The sequence below is a fragment of the Portunus trituberculatus genome, chromosome 35 (genome assembly GCF_017591435.1).
Source record: "Portunus trituberculatus isolate SZX2019 chromosome 35, ASM1759143v1, whole genome shotgun sequence".
Taxonomy (NCBI): domain Eukaryota; kingdom Metazoa; phylum Arthropoda; class Malacostraca; order Decapoda; family Portunidae; genus Portunus; species Portunus trituberculatus.
Window position 1 is genome coordinate 13,123,384 of NC_059289.1, and position 13,807 is coordinate 13,137,190.

A 13,807-nucleotide genomic window follows, 5' to 3' on the forward strand; every position below is an offset into this window, starting at 1 on the left:
ATGAAATGAAATGCCACCCTAATATCTGTTAACATCTGCATCAAGCCAAATATCCCACTTTGTATGTTTTATTATTTTTTTTCCCCGATGCTCTTTTTCCACTTAGTTTCCAGCTTAGTTTCACTCATCACTCTTTCTCCTGCCCCTACATTAATGTTAACTTTTTCCTTTAGTCCATCCAATGCCACTTCATAGTTCTTTGACTTGTTCTTAAGGACACTATTTTCCTTTTTTTAATTCTTTCATTGTTTTCTTTGTCTTTGTTCATTTTAACAATATTTTCTAGTTTTCCGCATTTCTCTTTCAGTTCTCTATTTTCCATGAACAGCTGAGCTTGGTTCTCTAATATCCTGGCAATCATCTCTCTAAGACACCTAATATCCCTAATTGAATTTATCTTGTTGTATTGTACAAGATTTGAGTGTCCTGTCTCCATGTCTCCATTTATCTAATTTTTCTTTAAAGTTATGCTATGCACATTATGTGCTGTAACAACTTCTTTATCCAATGCATTCCACTTTTCCACCATTCTGTGTGGAAAACTGTATTTTCCAATATCCTTCATGCTGCCTCATCCTGACCCTTTCATGTCCTCTTGTCCTTCCATCTGTCAGCAGCACCAGGTCTTCCTATTTTTTCAATGCCACTATCTTGTACATTGTAATTAAGTCCCCATGTTCTCTTCTATCTTGTAAGATTGGCAGTCCCATTTCTTTCAGTTGTGTGTGTGTGTATTTACCTAGTTGTAGTTTTACAGGGCCTGGGCTTTACGCTTGTGTGGCCCGGTCTCCATATCTACACTTATCCTTGTTTTTCTTTAAAACTATGCACACTCATTGCTGACACCACTTCTTCACTCAAACTGTTTCACGTTTGCGTGTGTGTGTGTGTGTGTGTGTGTGTGTGTGTGTGTGTGTGTGTGTGTGTGTGTATTTACCTAGTTGTATGGTACAGGGTTCGAGCAGGGCTCATAGTACCCTGTCTCCATATCTCCATTTATCAAATTTTTCCTTAAAGGTATGGACATTATGTGCTGTATGTGTGTGTGTATTTACCTAGTTGTATTTATCTACGAGTAGTTGTAGTTTTACAGGGCCTGGGCTTTATGCTCGTGTGGCCCCGTCTCCATATCTACACTTATCCAATTTTTCTTTAAAACTATGCACACTTGTTGCTGACACCACTTCTTCACTCAAATTGTTCCATGTCTCGACACATCTTTGTGGAAAACTATATTTTTTAACATCTCTCAGACATCTTGCCTTCCTCAGCTTTTTACTGTGCGATCTTGTGCTTCGAATGTCTTATTCTTCTCTCAGGATCAGTTTCTCATTATCCACATTGATGTGTGTGTGTGTGTGTGTGTGTGTGTGTGTGTGTGTGTGTGTGTGTGTGTGTGTGTGTGTGTGTGTGTGTGTGTGTTGCACCTTGAGTTACATGTTCTGAATTTGTTCTATTGAAATTTTTTTTTTTTAACATTTGAGTAATATTCTAATTCATATGATTAAAAAGAATCAGAAATTTGATTGAAATTAAGTATAAAATGTAAGTAAATTAGGAATTGAAATTTTTATAACAATACATTTATTTTAGGAAAATAGTTTTGGCCTTGGCTCTGAAAATAACCACTTGTTTTGGAAGAGTGAAACTTGAAATGCATCAGAAATTATCTAGCATGTCAGTGACTATACCAAAGAAAACAGTGAGGTCAGGTCTTGATGAGGGACTTGTATGAGCAGGTTTCAAATATAATTCAACCTCAGTGTTATTAACTGACCAAAATAAACAATATGGATATATAGCCTTGCTTCTAGAATGAAAAACTAAGGTATTGCTTGTCACTCACAACATGAAATTTTAACATTCCAGAACATCACTTTTTTTCTTCCTCCCCATCCCCCCAGATCCAGCCTCAACGCCTCTTTGACATCTTGTTGTCCCTTGAGCAGCATCATGAGGATCCTCTGCACATACTTGATTTAGTCACAGTAGACAAGCCCCTGAAGTAAGTGTGCAATCCAAGCTGTTAGTTTTGATTTATAAGTTAGGGAAATGGCTGTTATTACAATTAATGTACTACTGTACTTCATTATGTGGTTAGTGCTGAGTCAATAGGGGATTAGACAAATTTATAGATGGGGATGATAGATGAAATTAAGTAGCTTTGCTCCTACAGGGACTTTTATGTGTAGACCTGACAGCCTCTTGCAGCTTCCCTCATCTTCTTATGTTCTTATAATTGTTATTTAAAAACATTTAATAGAAATGTGTCTTAAAATATATTTCTGTGATCTGGAAACATAAAAAGTATTTTAGAATTTTCATATCCCAGCAGAGGTCCTAAAGATTACTGCAGTGTAAGGAGTGTAAGGTGTGTGGAGTATTTGTAGACATACCATTCACTTTGTTTTAGTTTATGATGAAAAACCTTAAGATTAATATATTTTTGGAATTATATATTCCTTTCTTTGTTGCATAAACAATTTTCTTTTATTATTTTCTCACTTGGATGTACAACAATTTTTTGTGCATAATTCAAGACTGCTATATTGGTCACTCCTTTTTATTTTATACTTTTAGATTCAATATGTTCACATCTAGATGAAAATGAAATTTCAGTCAATGCTTGACTGATTTTTCCTTTAATCTTTCTCAGGGCATTAGATTTTTGCTACCATGAGGAATCTGACTCTGTTACTCTCCTGGAAGCTGTGGATATGTGCGTCACAGTAGTGGCATACTCAGCAGACTCTAGAAGAGGACATCAAATGCTGGTTAGATTTAGATTTGTTTCCTTTTGATGAGAAAACTTTATGTGCATTGATTGAATATTTTGATTAAATGAATTATATATATTGATATTTGAAGGTCTTGAATATAAATTGAATTAAGTATATGCTTACTTTAGTAATCTTAATAAGCTTATTTATCATCAGGTTTTCAGTATTTTCTGTAACATCCATTCCTTTTCATGCATTCTTACTCCAATACATATATTCATCAGCACTGGAAATTGAATATTTTACATGTATATTAATTTTTGTAATACAGATTGCTAGGAAAACTAATGTAAAGTGAGATTTTGCATATTTTTTGAATGGTAAGAAACTTGTATTTCAACAGACAATTTTAGAAGCCATCTTGGGACTGGTGTTGCGACATCTGCAGGCAACTGCTGGCCGTGACTTGCGGCAAGAGAAGGAGACCATTCACCACATAGCAGTTGCTATGAAGACACTTATTACAAACAGCGAACCTCTTGCAAAGTAAGGACACATGCAAAATCTTTGGTGTTATGCTATTTCAGTATAAATGATACATGAGGAATCAGGCCTTGAATATTTACTTAATGCAAGGTGACATCAGATGACCAAAAGTTAACCCTTATAAGCATGAGACCTGCCTCTCAGAATGCTTAAAGAAATAATAAAAAAGGCCACTGAAGAAAGTAACTCTGTTCCCCTTAGGAACTACACAGGTCCTCAGAAGTCAGCAGGAGAAGGCAAAGGCTCCAGTCGAGTGACCTACTCAAAGGCCTCTAAAGCTTACAACCCAGCCATTGAGGTGGATGATGACTCGCACTCTAAGTACATGAGTGATTCAAAGAGGTATCAAGCTTATGAAAGAGATATTGAGGATTCAGAGGTGAGTTTTTGTTCAATATTTAGTGGGTTATGAAGTTTATTAGCTTTGATCTGAAACATCTCTTAATCCTTGGTGCATATTATATACAGTATGTGTCTAGAAAGATACTGTATTACTGTAAGCTAATATTCAAAGTATTTATAACATTATCATACTGACAGAAGTTTAATCTCTCAGATTTAGTAATGCTTGAATAAGACTTCATGAATACTGAAAGAAAAATTACAACACCTACCATCTTAGTTAATGGATAGTGATAACAGTACATTAGTACATACTATGAATAATTTAATCTTTGCCCAGGCATTACGTTGTGACTTCAGACAGCCCCGAGACACACTGTTGAATGTTGTGGCAGAATTTCTCACTACCTGTTCACTACGACTAGCTGATATTAATAAGAAGTCTGGTCAGGAAAGTAAACACTCAGACCTTCTTGATACCAAGAGTCATCTTGTAAGTATTTTTTCTTTCTCAAAGTAGTGAATTTGGGTCTTAACATTTATGTGATCTTCACACATTAAGGTCAGTGTTTATCTTTCATGTAAAATTGTTCACCTAATCTTTATATGTTGAATAGAAGCCTCTTTATTATTATTATTATTTTTTTTTTTTCTTCTTCCTTGTAAAATCAGATATGTTTTTTGCAAAAGCAAAAATATGTCTTTAAAAATTATTTCTGCTTTTAGCGACTAGCAGAAGTGGCTCACAGTCTGCTAAAAGTGGCGCCATATGATCCAGCCACAATGGGATGCAGAGGACTTCAGCGCTATATGAATGAAATCCTTCCTCACCCTGACTGGTCACATGAGGACCTTCGACCAGCCCTTGTCAATATTCTCAGGAGGCTAGATAAAATGTTTAATAAAATTGCCAAGAAATATTCTATTAGGGTGAGTACATGACTACTTGACTTATTTAAAATATTACATTTTTTACATTTGATAGAGTTGTAGATCAGGCTCATAGTAACTGGCATTTAATCCTAGTATGAAATTCCTTGATAAATAAGGATATATCTTAAAATGTATATGTATATGGTTGTAAAATATTTACTGATGACTTAGACTTTAGAATGATTAAGATATTGTAACTTTCAGCGTCTGACTGACTGGGGAGCAGCAGCCAGTCTTCTGAAGGGTGTCTACAGCACATTATCCAAATACCCATACATTGCTCACCTGCCTCACCTGAAAATGGTAGTCCAGGTGTGTCAGTCCCTTATTTTAGGGGAGCGCACAGTTGAGATGGAGGGCCACAGTATTGCTGCTCTTTCACACTCCCCACCTCCACACTTCTGCTCCATGGTCGTGAAAATTATTGCCATGCAGATTTTGGCTCTTGGAGTAAGTTGAAGTTTGAAAAAGATGATTTATCGTTAGTCCATTAAATGTTACATTGTACTTTTCTTTATATCATTTCATTATTTGATATTTATGGCTATTTTTTCACAATAATGTTGATTTATTAAAGTTCAATTTTTGGTAGTCATAGTTTTCGAATAACATGTTGATTCTCTTGCAGATGTTCAGCGATGTAACCGGGGTGAGCTCCAGGATTGGCTAAAGTGGAGTTTTATAGTTTTGTCAATGTTACTTATATAAATTTGCATTTCTTCAGAGCCCAACATTAGACTCTCTGAAGCAGATACCCTCTGGACCCTGAGCACCTGTCCTCTGCCTGAAAGTGGAATGTTAAAGTTAATGCATGAAAGTTATTAAAAAAGATATCACTAAACTGTGTCCATGTTTCTGATGTAGGTACTATGATGATACATAAGTAATTTAAAGAGTGATAAATTGAACAAGAATAATATATTACTTGGCTTTTTCTGTGTAATTGTATATTCTTGTTTCTTGTTTCTTCCTATCATACAATCGTTTACATTCCATTCCATGCAAACTATAATCCTTATAGTAAAAACAGGTAACCCTTCAGGTAATTAAGGAAATGTAGATGTAGAAAGTAGTGTTACTCTTTATAAGAGTTACAGTACATTCTAGTTCATCTAATCTTGACAGTGATTACTTACTTCTCTTACCTTTATTACTCCCTCAGTACGATGCACTCTAGTAATTATCCATAGTTGAAAATTTCTACTTGTAAAGTATTGACATACCCAATTGCTTTATTTTGTAATTATATGTACATCTTCCAAATCTGTATAAACTATCTTTACTAAAAAGAAATATTGAAATTTTTTTACTTTGTTGCATATAATGGTGTGAAATTTAAACTTATAAAAGAATGCAAAGAGCATCTAAACATCAATCAGGTTGGATTTTATCATTTTCCCTGGATCATTTGGTTCTAATTATCATTGCCAAATAGTTTCATGTATGTAATTTTTTTTACCTGACGTATGTAGAAACATAATTCTAATTAAATTAATCTATTGAGAAGTCAGTCAGTAATTGATGGAAAAATTTCATTTCTATCACTGTGCTGGAAGAAGGAATTTATTACAAAATTATGTTACATGTTAATATATTTTCATTTAAAATTTCATATGCCTCTGCAGTATCCTTCATGCTTGCTTTAAATACATATATAACTAGAAATTTTGCATGGATTTTAGCAGTTAATTTATCTACAGTTAACCTAAGGTGTGTGTGTGTGTTTTTTTTTTTTATTTTTATTTATTTTTTATTATTATTATTATTTTTTTATTTTTTTTATTTATTTATTTTTTCATACTCCTTATGAAAGAAATTATTTTAACTAATAAATTCTGAGATTCAACTGTACTGCAGGTCACCTACTCCTTGGAGCAGATCTGTGGTGGATCCTCCTTGTTTCCAACATCTGACAAGACAGAGAACATGATCATGAATTTATTGCTTCCACTCTGTCTTCGGGTTGGCTGTGGACGTAAAGGTCTGTTGTTCTCTAAGCTAGAAATTATTTAATACCCTTATGTAAAAAATAATGAATTTTAACTTCCTATTTTTATTTATTTACATATTCTTTATGTTATGCATATTACTCACAGATGCTCCCAAAATGAGGCAAGCAGACATTAGCTTTGCCCTTACTGTTGTGCTACATGCTATGAACCCTCCACTGGCCAAGATTGCTCCTCAACATGGTCCACAGACCAAGACCATGCCAGGGTCAGATCCTCGTTCACAGTCATGGTCACATCAGCAACTGGATCCCCGGGCCTATCCAAAAGTCAAACCCAGTATTCTTAGAATTTCTTTTCTAGGTAAGACATGTACATAATGCTAGTTTTTTTTCTTAGTACTGTTTATAGGAGAAAAATAATTCCTGGAAAGAAATTATGTGCCGCACACTTTATGCTGTTGAGTTTTAATGTTTGTTGTATGTAGATTTTAATTTCCTGTTACTCATCAGTCAGCAATCTTCATTTAAATGAATGGAGGAAAACAGAATTAAGAGGCTCAATGATCATTAAACCTAATTTTTACGTGAATTGTTGATAAATGATATAAAGATTGTAAATAACAAACCTTTTAAAATTTCTACCTTCTACAGTTTCACATTTACAGCTCTAGTATAAGATTTTCATTTGAGTTTAACATATCATAATTAATCATTTCTCTACCAACCCCTGCATTTAGGGCTGAAAGTGATGATGGTGTGCTTTGAGAAGAACCTTTCCCAGGACTGGCACAGAGTCTTGCACTGTCTTAAGGATATGGATGTGCGTGGGGAAGGAGGCATTGCTCTTTGGGACTTTCTGGATTTTGTAGTCTCATTTCGCACACCACTCTTTATCCAAATGCGACCTTTTATCCTCATCAAGGTATGAATACTTGTATTATTGTATTTGATGTTAATCAAATAAGTAATTTTTTTCCTAGACAGCACAGATATAGTAGATGTATACTTCTATAATGAATATTTAAGTGACAACTGAATACACAATATCACTCACATTACAGTTGCAGACAGAATGTTCTAATGAGAACACAGAAAACTACAAGGTTCTCATTCGGGAGCGAGTTCATGGCTGGTCACTGCCACCACCTCGCTGCAGGGGTTCTCTGCTTCTTGATCTTGCCCATCAGGTTAAGCAGCTGAAGGAGGAGCTGATTACTGCTAAAATATCAGGTACATCAAAGCATTGAAAGCTGATCAAAATTATTTATATACTGATAGCAGTGGCAAACAAAAAAATCACTTTACATCAGTATTGAGACTTATCAGCTTATGTTAATGAATCATCTAACAAATGTTGCTGTATCACCTAACCCATGACTGTCAGATGGGGATGACTTTGCTCCAATGAATAGCATGTACATAGACTAGTAGATTGGGCCAGACTGACTCAGTGATATTTAATAGATCACAAATTAAAAGAGGAAACTATAATTAGTTGTTTACTCCTTAAACATTGAAAGATTAAGTGACACACTTATTTCTAATTCTTTGACACTAGCAGTGTCATGTGTGAAACCTTTGTAGCTAAAGTCAGTACTAAGATTTATGTTGTGCTTTTTTTTTTTTTTTTTTTTTTTTTTTTTTTTTTTATTATCAGGAGACCAGAATGTTAGACCACCAGCCTTGGAGATTCAGAGCGAAATATCTCACATTTCACGGCGACCTAGACTTTCTTACGCTGATCCTCCGTCAGAGTGCCCTGCCCCATCCCTCACCTCTCCTCCATTTAGGGCTACAGGTGAGTGATGGGATAGTAGCAGGTAATATTGATTTAGTTTCACAGCAGCACACTTGGCAGATATTTTGTGATTCATTGTAATAATTTTCTTATCTTTTCTTGCTTATTTTGCTATTATTGGTTTTTTTTTTTTTTTTTTTTTTTTTTTTTTTATGCCAGCAAGTATTCCAAGGATTTGATGTTTATCTATTGTTGTTCACTCGTGAGATGTATGCATTTGTTCTTTTGTGCACAGTGGATTTAGTCATTGTTGTTCAATTAATATTTTGAATACTGTTGCACAGCATTCATGTACAAGTTGTACATGCATGGATACTTCACTGTATAGTCATCACCATCACCATCATTCCATTCTCCATTAAAAGGCACATTGATGGTTTGCAGTCTGAATATACACTTAGTATTAATGATAATAAGGAAATAGACTACACTTCTCTGAAATAAACAAAATGTGGTTGTTATGTTGTTTTACTTGTTTACATTGATATTTGTTTTATATAGAAGCCAGCATACCATTAACAAGGAACAAAACTTTATGATTTTGGGGAACATTTTGTATTAATTATACGTTTAAAATTCTTGGTCTTATAATTCACATTTACCTTAACCTAAATTATCATTTTATATTGTTGCTTTATAAAAACCTAATTTAATCTATTTTATTATTTAAGTTTATTGGGATGAGTATAGCCACAAAATAAGTTTGTATCCTTTTCCTGTGTGTGTGTGTGTTTCACTGTTTGATCTGCTGCAGTCTCTGACGAGACAGCCAGACGTTACCCTACGGAACGAGCTCAGAGCTCATTATTTCCGATCTTCGGATAGGCCTGAGACCAGGCACACACCACACACCGGGACAACAAGGTCACAACTCCTCGATTTACATCCCGTACCTACTCACTGCTAGGTGAACAGGGGCTACATGTGAAAGGAGACACACCCAAATATCTCCACCCGGCCGGGGAATCGAACCCCGGTCCTCTGGCTTGTGAAGCCAGCACTCTAACCACTGAGCTACCGGGCTTGTGTGTGTGTGTGTGTGTGTGTCATGTCCTAAGTTTATGAGCCTTGTGAATATTTGTGGATTTAATTGTTTCATTTGTCTCTTAAGATGTCATGGTTGTCTCTTCTCAGTACATGAATGGCTTTTGCATTTGTGTGCATTGTATGTATATTTTACTTAATTTCTGTGCAATGTTATATTCCTTTTTTTGTACTTTTCAATAGGCAATTTAATTTTATATGCTATTGTTTGCTGGTTGTGTTTCAGCTTTTTTTGCAATCATGTAGCTCAGATAGTGAATCTGAATATCTCTTTTACATTTTTTTGTATATTTTTTATATGTTAGTGAATTTGCATGACTAGCAATCTGCATATTATTAAGTAAATATATTCCTTTATAAAAGCTTATACAAATACTTCAGTGTTGTTTATGTCACTGTTTTTAAATTAGATGAATAAATTTTAACACAATCTTTAAATTATTACATCAGGTTTTCTTTCTACAAGATAGTTAAATTATGTATTATTGAAAACTTACTGAATTTGAAAGTAAAAACATTACTATACATTCTAAATGATTGTTGACTTTATTCCATTGATTCCATAAGCTTGAAATATTTCCAAAGGATTGCCAATTTTATTTTATTGATTCCATAAGATTGAAAACTATTGTTTGCATGTTGTATGAATGCATATTCATTAAAAGCACATTTATACATTATAAGCACATTTATTAAGAAAAGGCATATGACAATTAAATGGTATATAGCTATCTTTGATTTCCATTGACTGTTGTATTTATTTGATATCAACATCAACCACAATGCATTCAAGATAGAGGAACTGATGTCAGGATTCCATGAGTATGTTTGAATTATTATTATTATTATTATTTATTTTTTTATTTATTTATTTATTTTTTATACCATGTGGGCTTTTCACGGGAATTTATGGGCTAGTTGCCCCGAGTGAGGAAGCCCAACCTACACTCGGACCGTGGACAGGATTCGAACCCGTGCGCTTGGAGACCACTCGGATCCCAAAGCACGCATGGTTCCACTGTACCACGGCAGCCCCAAAATTTTCATTGAATCAATGACATAAACAAAGCTGAAGTACATGTTTCTAATATCCATAGGTATTGTGATATTTGATTTGATTTTAGCATCACTGATATGCAGAAAAGCTAATTATGCAAATATCACTGAATATGCATCTTAAAGCAAAAAAAAAATGTACAAGAGATTCCTGGGCTACTTGACTATTTCATAACAACATCTTTGCATTTCCTTGTGAGAAGCTACTGTTTTGAAGGCTGGTTGTTGGCCATTGTTTTGCATAAACATTAAAGCTCAGCATGGATGGAAGTGGTGCCTGTATTGTTCACAGAGTAAACTCTGTCAGATGTATGCTATAGATGTTAGTCTTTGATACTACAGATAATATCTTTTCTTTCAGCTTTCATAATTTTTTTTTTCTATTTACTTGAATTTCATTAAATCTGATTGTTATTTGATCCTTTGCATATGAACCATCTCTTTGGAAAAGTGACGAGTGAGCTACGATTTACAAAATATTGAATGTTTTGGATTTTATATAATTTATGTTACTTGACATCTTTTAACTAGGTTGTTAATTTCTTCATTCATTATAATAAGATGAGAAGTGCAATGCCTGCATTACATTCATGCAAACAGTAGCGGATTATATGTGTATATTATAATGATATGTATTATGCAATGAAGGAAGTTGATTTTATGACATAACATCCTTTATGTTAGGGAAATTAGATAGTAAAATAGAAAAAAACTTTATATCAAAGTTGACAGTCACAAAGAGATGGATTATTGACTTAAACAATAGCAGTGTTGAAAAATCTGACATGCTTCCTTAACTGTAGATTATTCATTTGTTTTATATCCCAAATTCTCAGTCTTTGATAGTTTATTCCCCATCTTATTAACTGCTGATGTATGAAAAAATTGAGATGCTTTCCCCATACATACTATAGTCCTTTTCTATCAAGCTGTATGTCCCTTTATTATCTCAATATATCAAATTCCTTTTGATGTTATCACCCTCAAAATTTAGATCTAGTCACATCAGTAACCCCAACCAGTGTTTCAAGTAAGTCTTCAGTTTCTTCAAATTATCCAAGAGATGTTCTTTTCTAATGCTGAGAGTTGCATGTATTGAGGATATGTTCAAGAGGCAGCCAGTGGGTGTTTACATCCCTTTTGGCATGAGCTGCTTGATCAATTGGATTTAACAGATAGTTATACTGCTTGAGATTTAGAATTTTGGTTACTACCACCAGGATATGGCATCACTGAATACAACACTGAAAGTAAACAAAATTTAATGGACTCAATAAATAATGATTATCATGATGAATTTAACTACTATACGTATTTAATTTCTACGATGACTCAGCAAAATGTTATTGTAAATATCATAATTTTCAAATAGTGCAACTTCCTACCAAATATTACTACATGAAATAAATGAAAGATGAAATATACAAATTATAATTATGAAAGTATAAATATGTCATGGAATTTCTTGGTATTCAAGGAGCTGTATGCTAATGCAGTATATTCATATATGATCACAAAGATGTATGTATGTCTAATTAAAGGTTTTCTTGGCTCTATATTTTTCACCAAAGAGCAGATGTATTGAACTATATAAGTTTCCTCATGGCTTGGATTTATCAATATATTTCTAAACTTAATTATGTTAATTTACGTTGAAATGATCGTACATTTTTTAAATTCTAAAAATTTGTTACAACATAGTGAGTGGACTTGTGATGGTGTACTTGTCTCCATGAAGTTCAAGATCTTTATATTCATGACTTGAACTTTACTGCGGCTCCATGATTACAACCATGAATGTAAAAGACGTATAAACCGTGAACTCCTGAGTATGAAAATAGAAAAAATAGTGCAAGTGTCTGTGAAAATGTGAATGTTTGTGCCCAAAGATAGACTTATAGCTGTTGTCACTACATTCCCTATGAAGGACTTGTTGATTTGTGCAGTTTACAGTGAAGGTAAGGCATATAGCATTTGCCCTCCCCCTGCCCTGAAACTGTTGCTACTGTCCCCTACCTCACCCATGTTGATCCTTGCCCTTCTCCTGGTTGTGAGGAGCAGGCTCAGTATCCAGCAGCAGTACTGGATGCTCCTTGGCGCTGCACCGCGACCTGTCAGTACGCTCCGAGCCCCGCTCTACACCCTTCCCTTCCCAAGACTCTCAGCCTCACCAGCTGTCAGCGGCTAGGAGGACTTCTTATACTTGGGAGTCCCAACATCTTGGGAAAGGTACTGTAGAGGCTGTTAGCAGCCTTCCTACAGTGTTCTCATAGTGGGTGTTTTGGTGTGTGATGAAATTCGAGTTTACAAAGTGGTAGACTTGTACTGTTTTGACAGTAGCAGGAAGAAGTAGCTGATGATAAGTGTTGTTTACAGCTCTACTTGTCCAGCCGGTAGTCTTGAGCTTCAAATAGGAATACAATTGTAGAAAACATGATTTTATTGAGGTGCTATGATTTGATTAAAATTTGTGATCATGGAATACTTGGATAGCATGTTATGTGTTCCTTGTTGAAATTTTTTTTTTTTTTTTTTTTTTTTTTTTTTTTTTTAATATTTATAGGATGAATGATCACAAATTTTATTTTGTTTGTTTTTTGAATGCTGAACAGAAAGCACTGTTAAAGGTAACAAATATCTTTTGAAATTTTTACTGTGATAAGAAACCAAGAATATATATATATATATATATATATATATATATATATATATATATATATATATATATATATATATATATATATATATATTACATGTATTATATTAAGATTAATTTTTAATGTATTTACATGTTTTGTGATGTATTCATGAATCATCTGAAGTGAAAAAAAATTTCCTTAGTTAAATGTTGGTTTCATATACTGTTCAGTGCTCTTCATGGGTTCCTACATTCATTTGGCATGTATAGGAAATTTGAGGCAATCTTAAAGTCTTAAAAGTATTATTTGATACAAGTGTGTGCTGTAATGTACTGGTATAATATATTGTAATCCCTAAATGGTTTCACAAAGTAGACAATGTATTTGTGCTTAATTCACATGTCTGTCAGTTTGCATGCTAAAGGTATTAGTCAGATTTCACCAGCATTTCCACCAGTAATGCCATCTTCAGCATTAAGGTAAGTGTTCATCATTTCAATCAATCCTATCTATATTGTAAAACATTGGCATGCGATATTATGCTGTCATACTAACCACATTTATATTTGTGCATTTTTACTGTTGTGATCCTTATCTTTTGTTCCTTAAAAATTTAATCCCCCTTTTTTATGTCCATTTATGAGAATCTTGTGTTGTCCATTGTGATGGTATGCCATGTTTGATGGTTGACTCACTGGTATTTTTTATCCTGAAATATTGCCAAAGCTGTGGCTGTCTCTTGCACTGCTCATGGATTCAGGGAAGTAGAAAGTAATAA

At 34.0% G+C, this 13,807-nt stretch overlaps 1 protein-coding gene across 16 annotated transcripts in view; it reads left to right on the top strand.

Moving 5' to 3' along the window:
- Nucleotides 1-13,807, top strand: part of LOC123513061 (protein unc-80 homolog) — a 154,928-nt gene that overhangs the window by 129,517 nt on the left and 11,604 nt on the right. For 10 of the 16 annotated variants that reach the window (XM_045269877.1, XM_045269885.1, XM_045269887.1 and 7 more), the window contains 14 exons: nucleotides 1,905-2,005; nucleotides 2,657-2,774; nucleotides 3,124-3,266; nucleotides 3,468-3,645; nucleotides 3,949-4,101; nucleotides 4,335-4,538; nucleotides 4,746-4,991; nucleotides 5,170-5,190; nucleotides 6,399-6,522; nucleotides 6,638-6,853; nucleotides 7,230-7,414; nucleotides 7,554-7,722; nucleotides 8,150-8,290; nucleotides 12,452-12,619. In XM_045269877.1, coding sequence (XP_045125812.1) covers nucleotides 1,905-2,005; nucleotides 2,657-2,774; nucleotides 3,124-3,266; nucleotides 3,468-3,645; nucleotides 3,949-4,101; nucleotides 4,335-4,538; nucleotides 4,746-4,991; nucleotides 5,170-5,190; nucleotides 6,399-6,522; nucleotides 6,638-6,853; nucleotides 7,230-7,414; nucleotides 7,554-7,722; nucleotides 8,150-8,290; nucleotides 12,452-12,619 — 2,167 coding nt within the window. The remainder of the gene's footprint in view (nucleotides 1-1,904; nucleotides 2,006-2,656; nucleotides 2,775-3,123; nucleotides 3,267-3,467; nucleotides 3,646-3,948; nucleotides 4,102-4,334; nucleotides 4,539-4,745; nucleotides 4,992-5,169; nucleotides 5,191-6,398; nucleotides 6,523-6,637; nucleotides 6,854-7,229; nucleotides 7,415-7,553; nucleotides 7,723-8,149; nucleotides 8,291-12,451; nucleotides 12,620-13,807) is intronic. The other 6 variants (XM_045269888.1, XM_045269889.1, XM_045269890.1 and 3 more) reach the window with 3 other exon arrangements.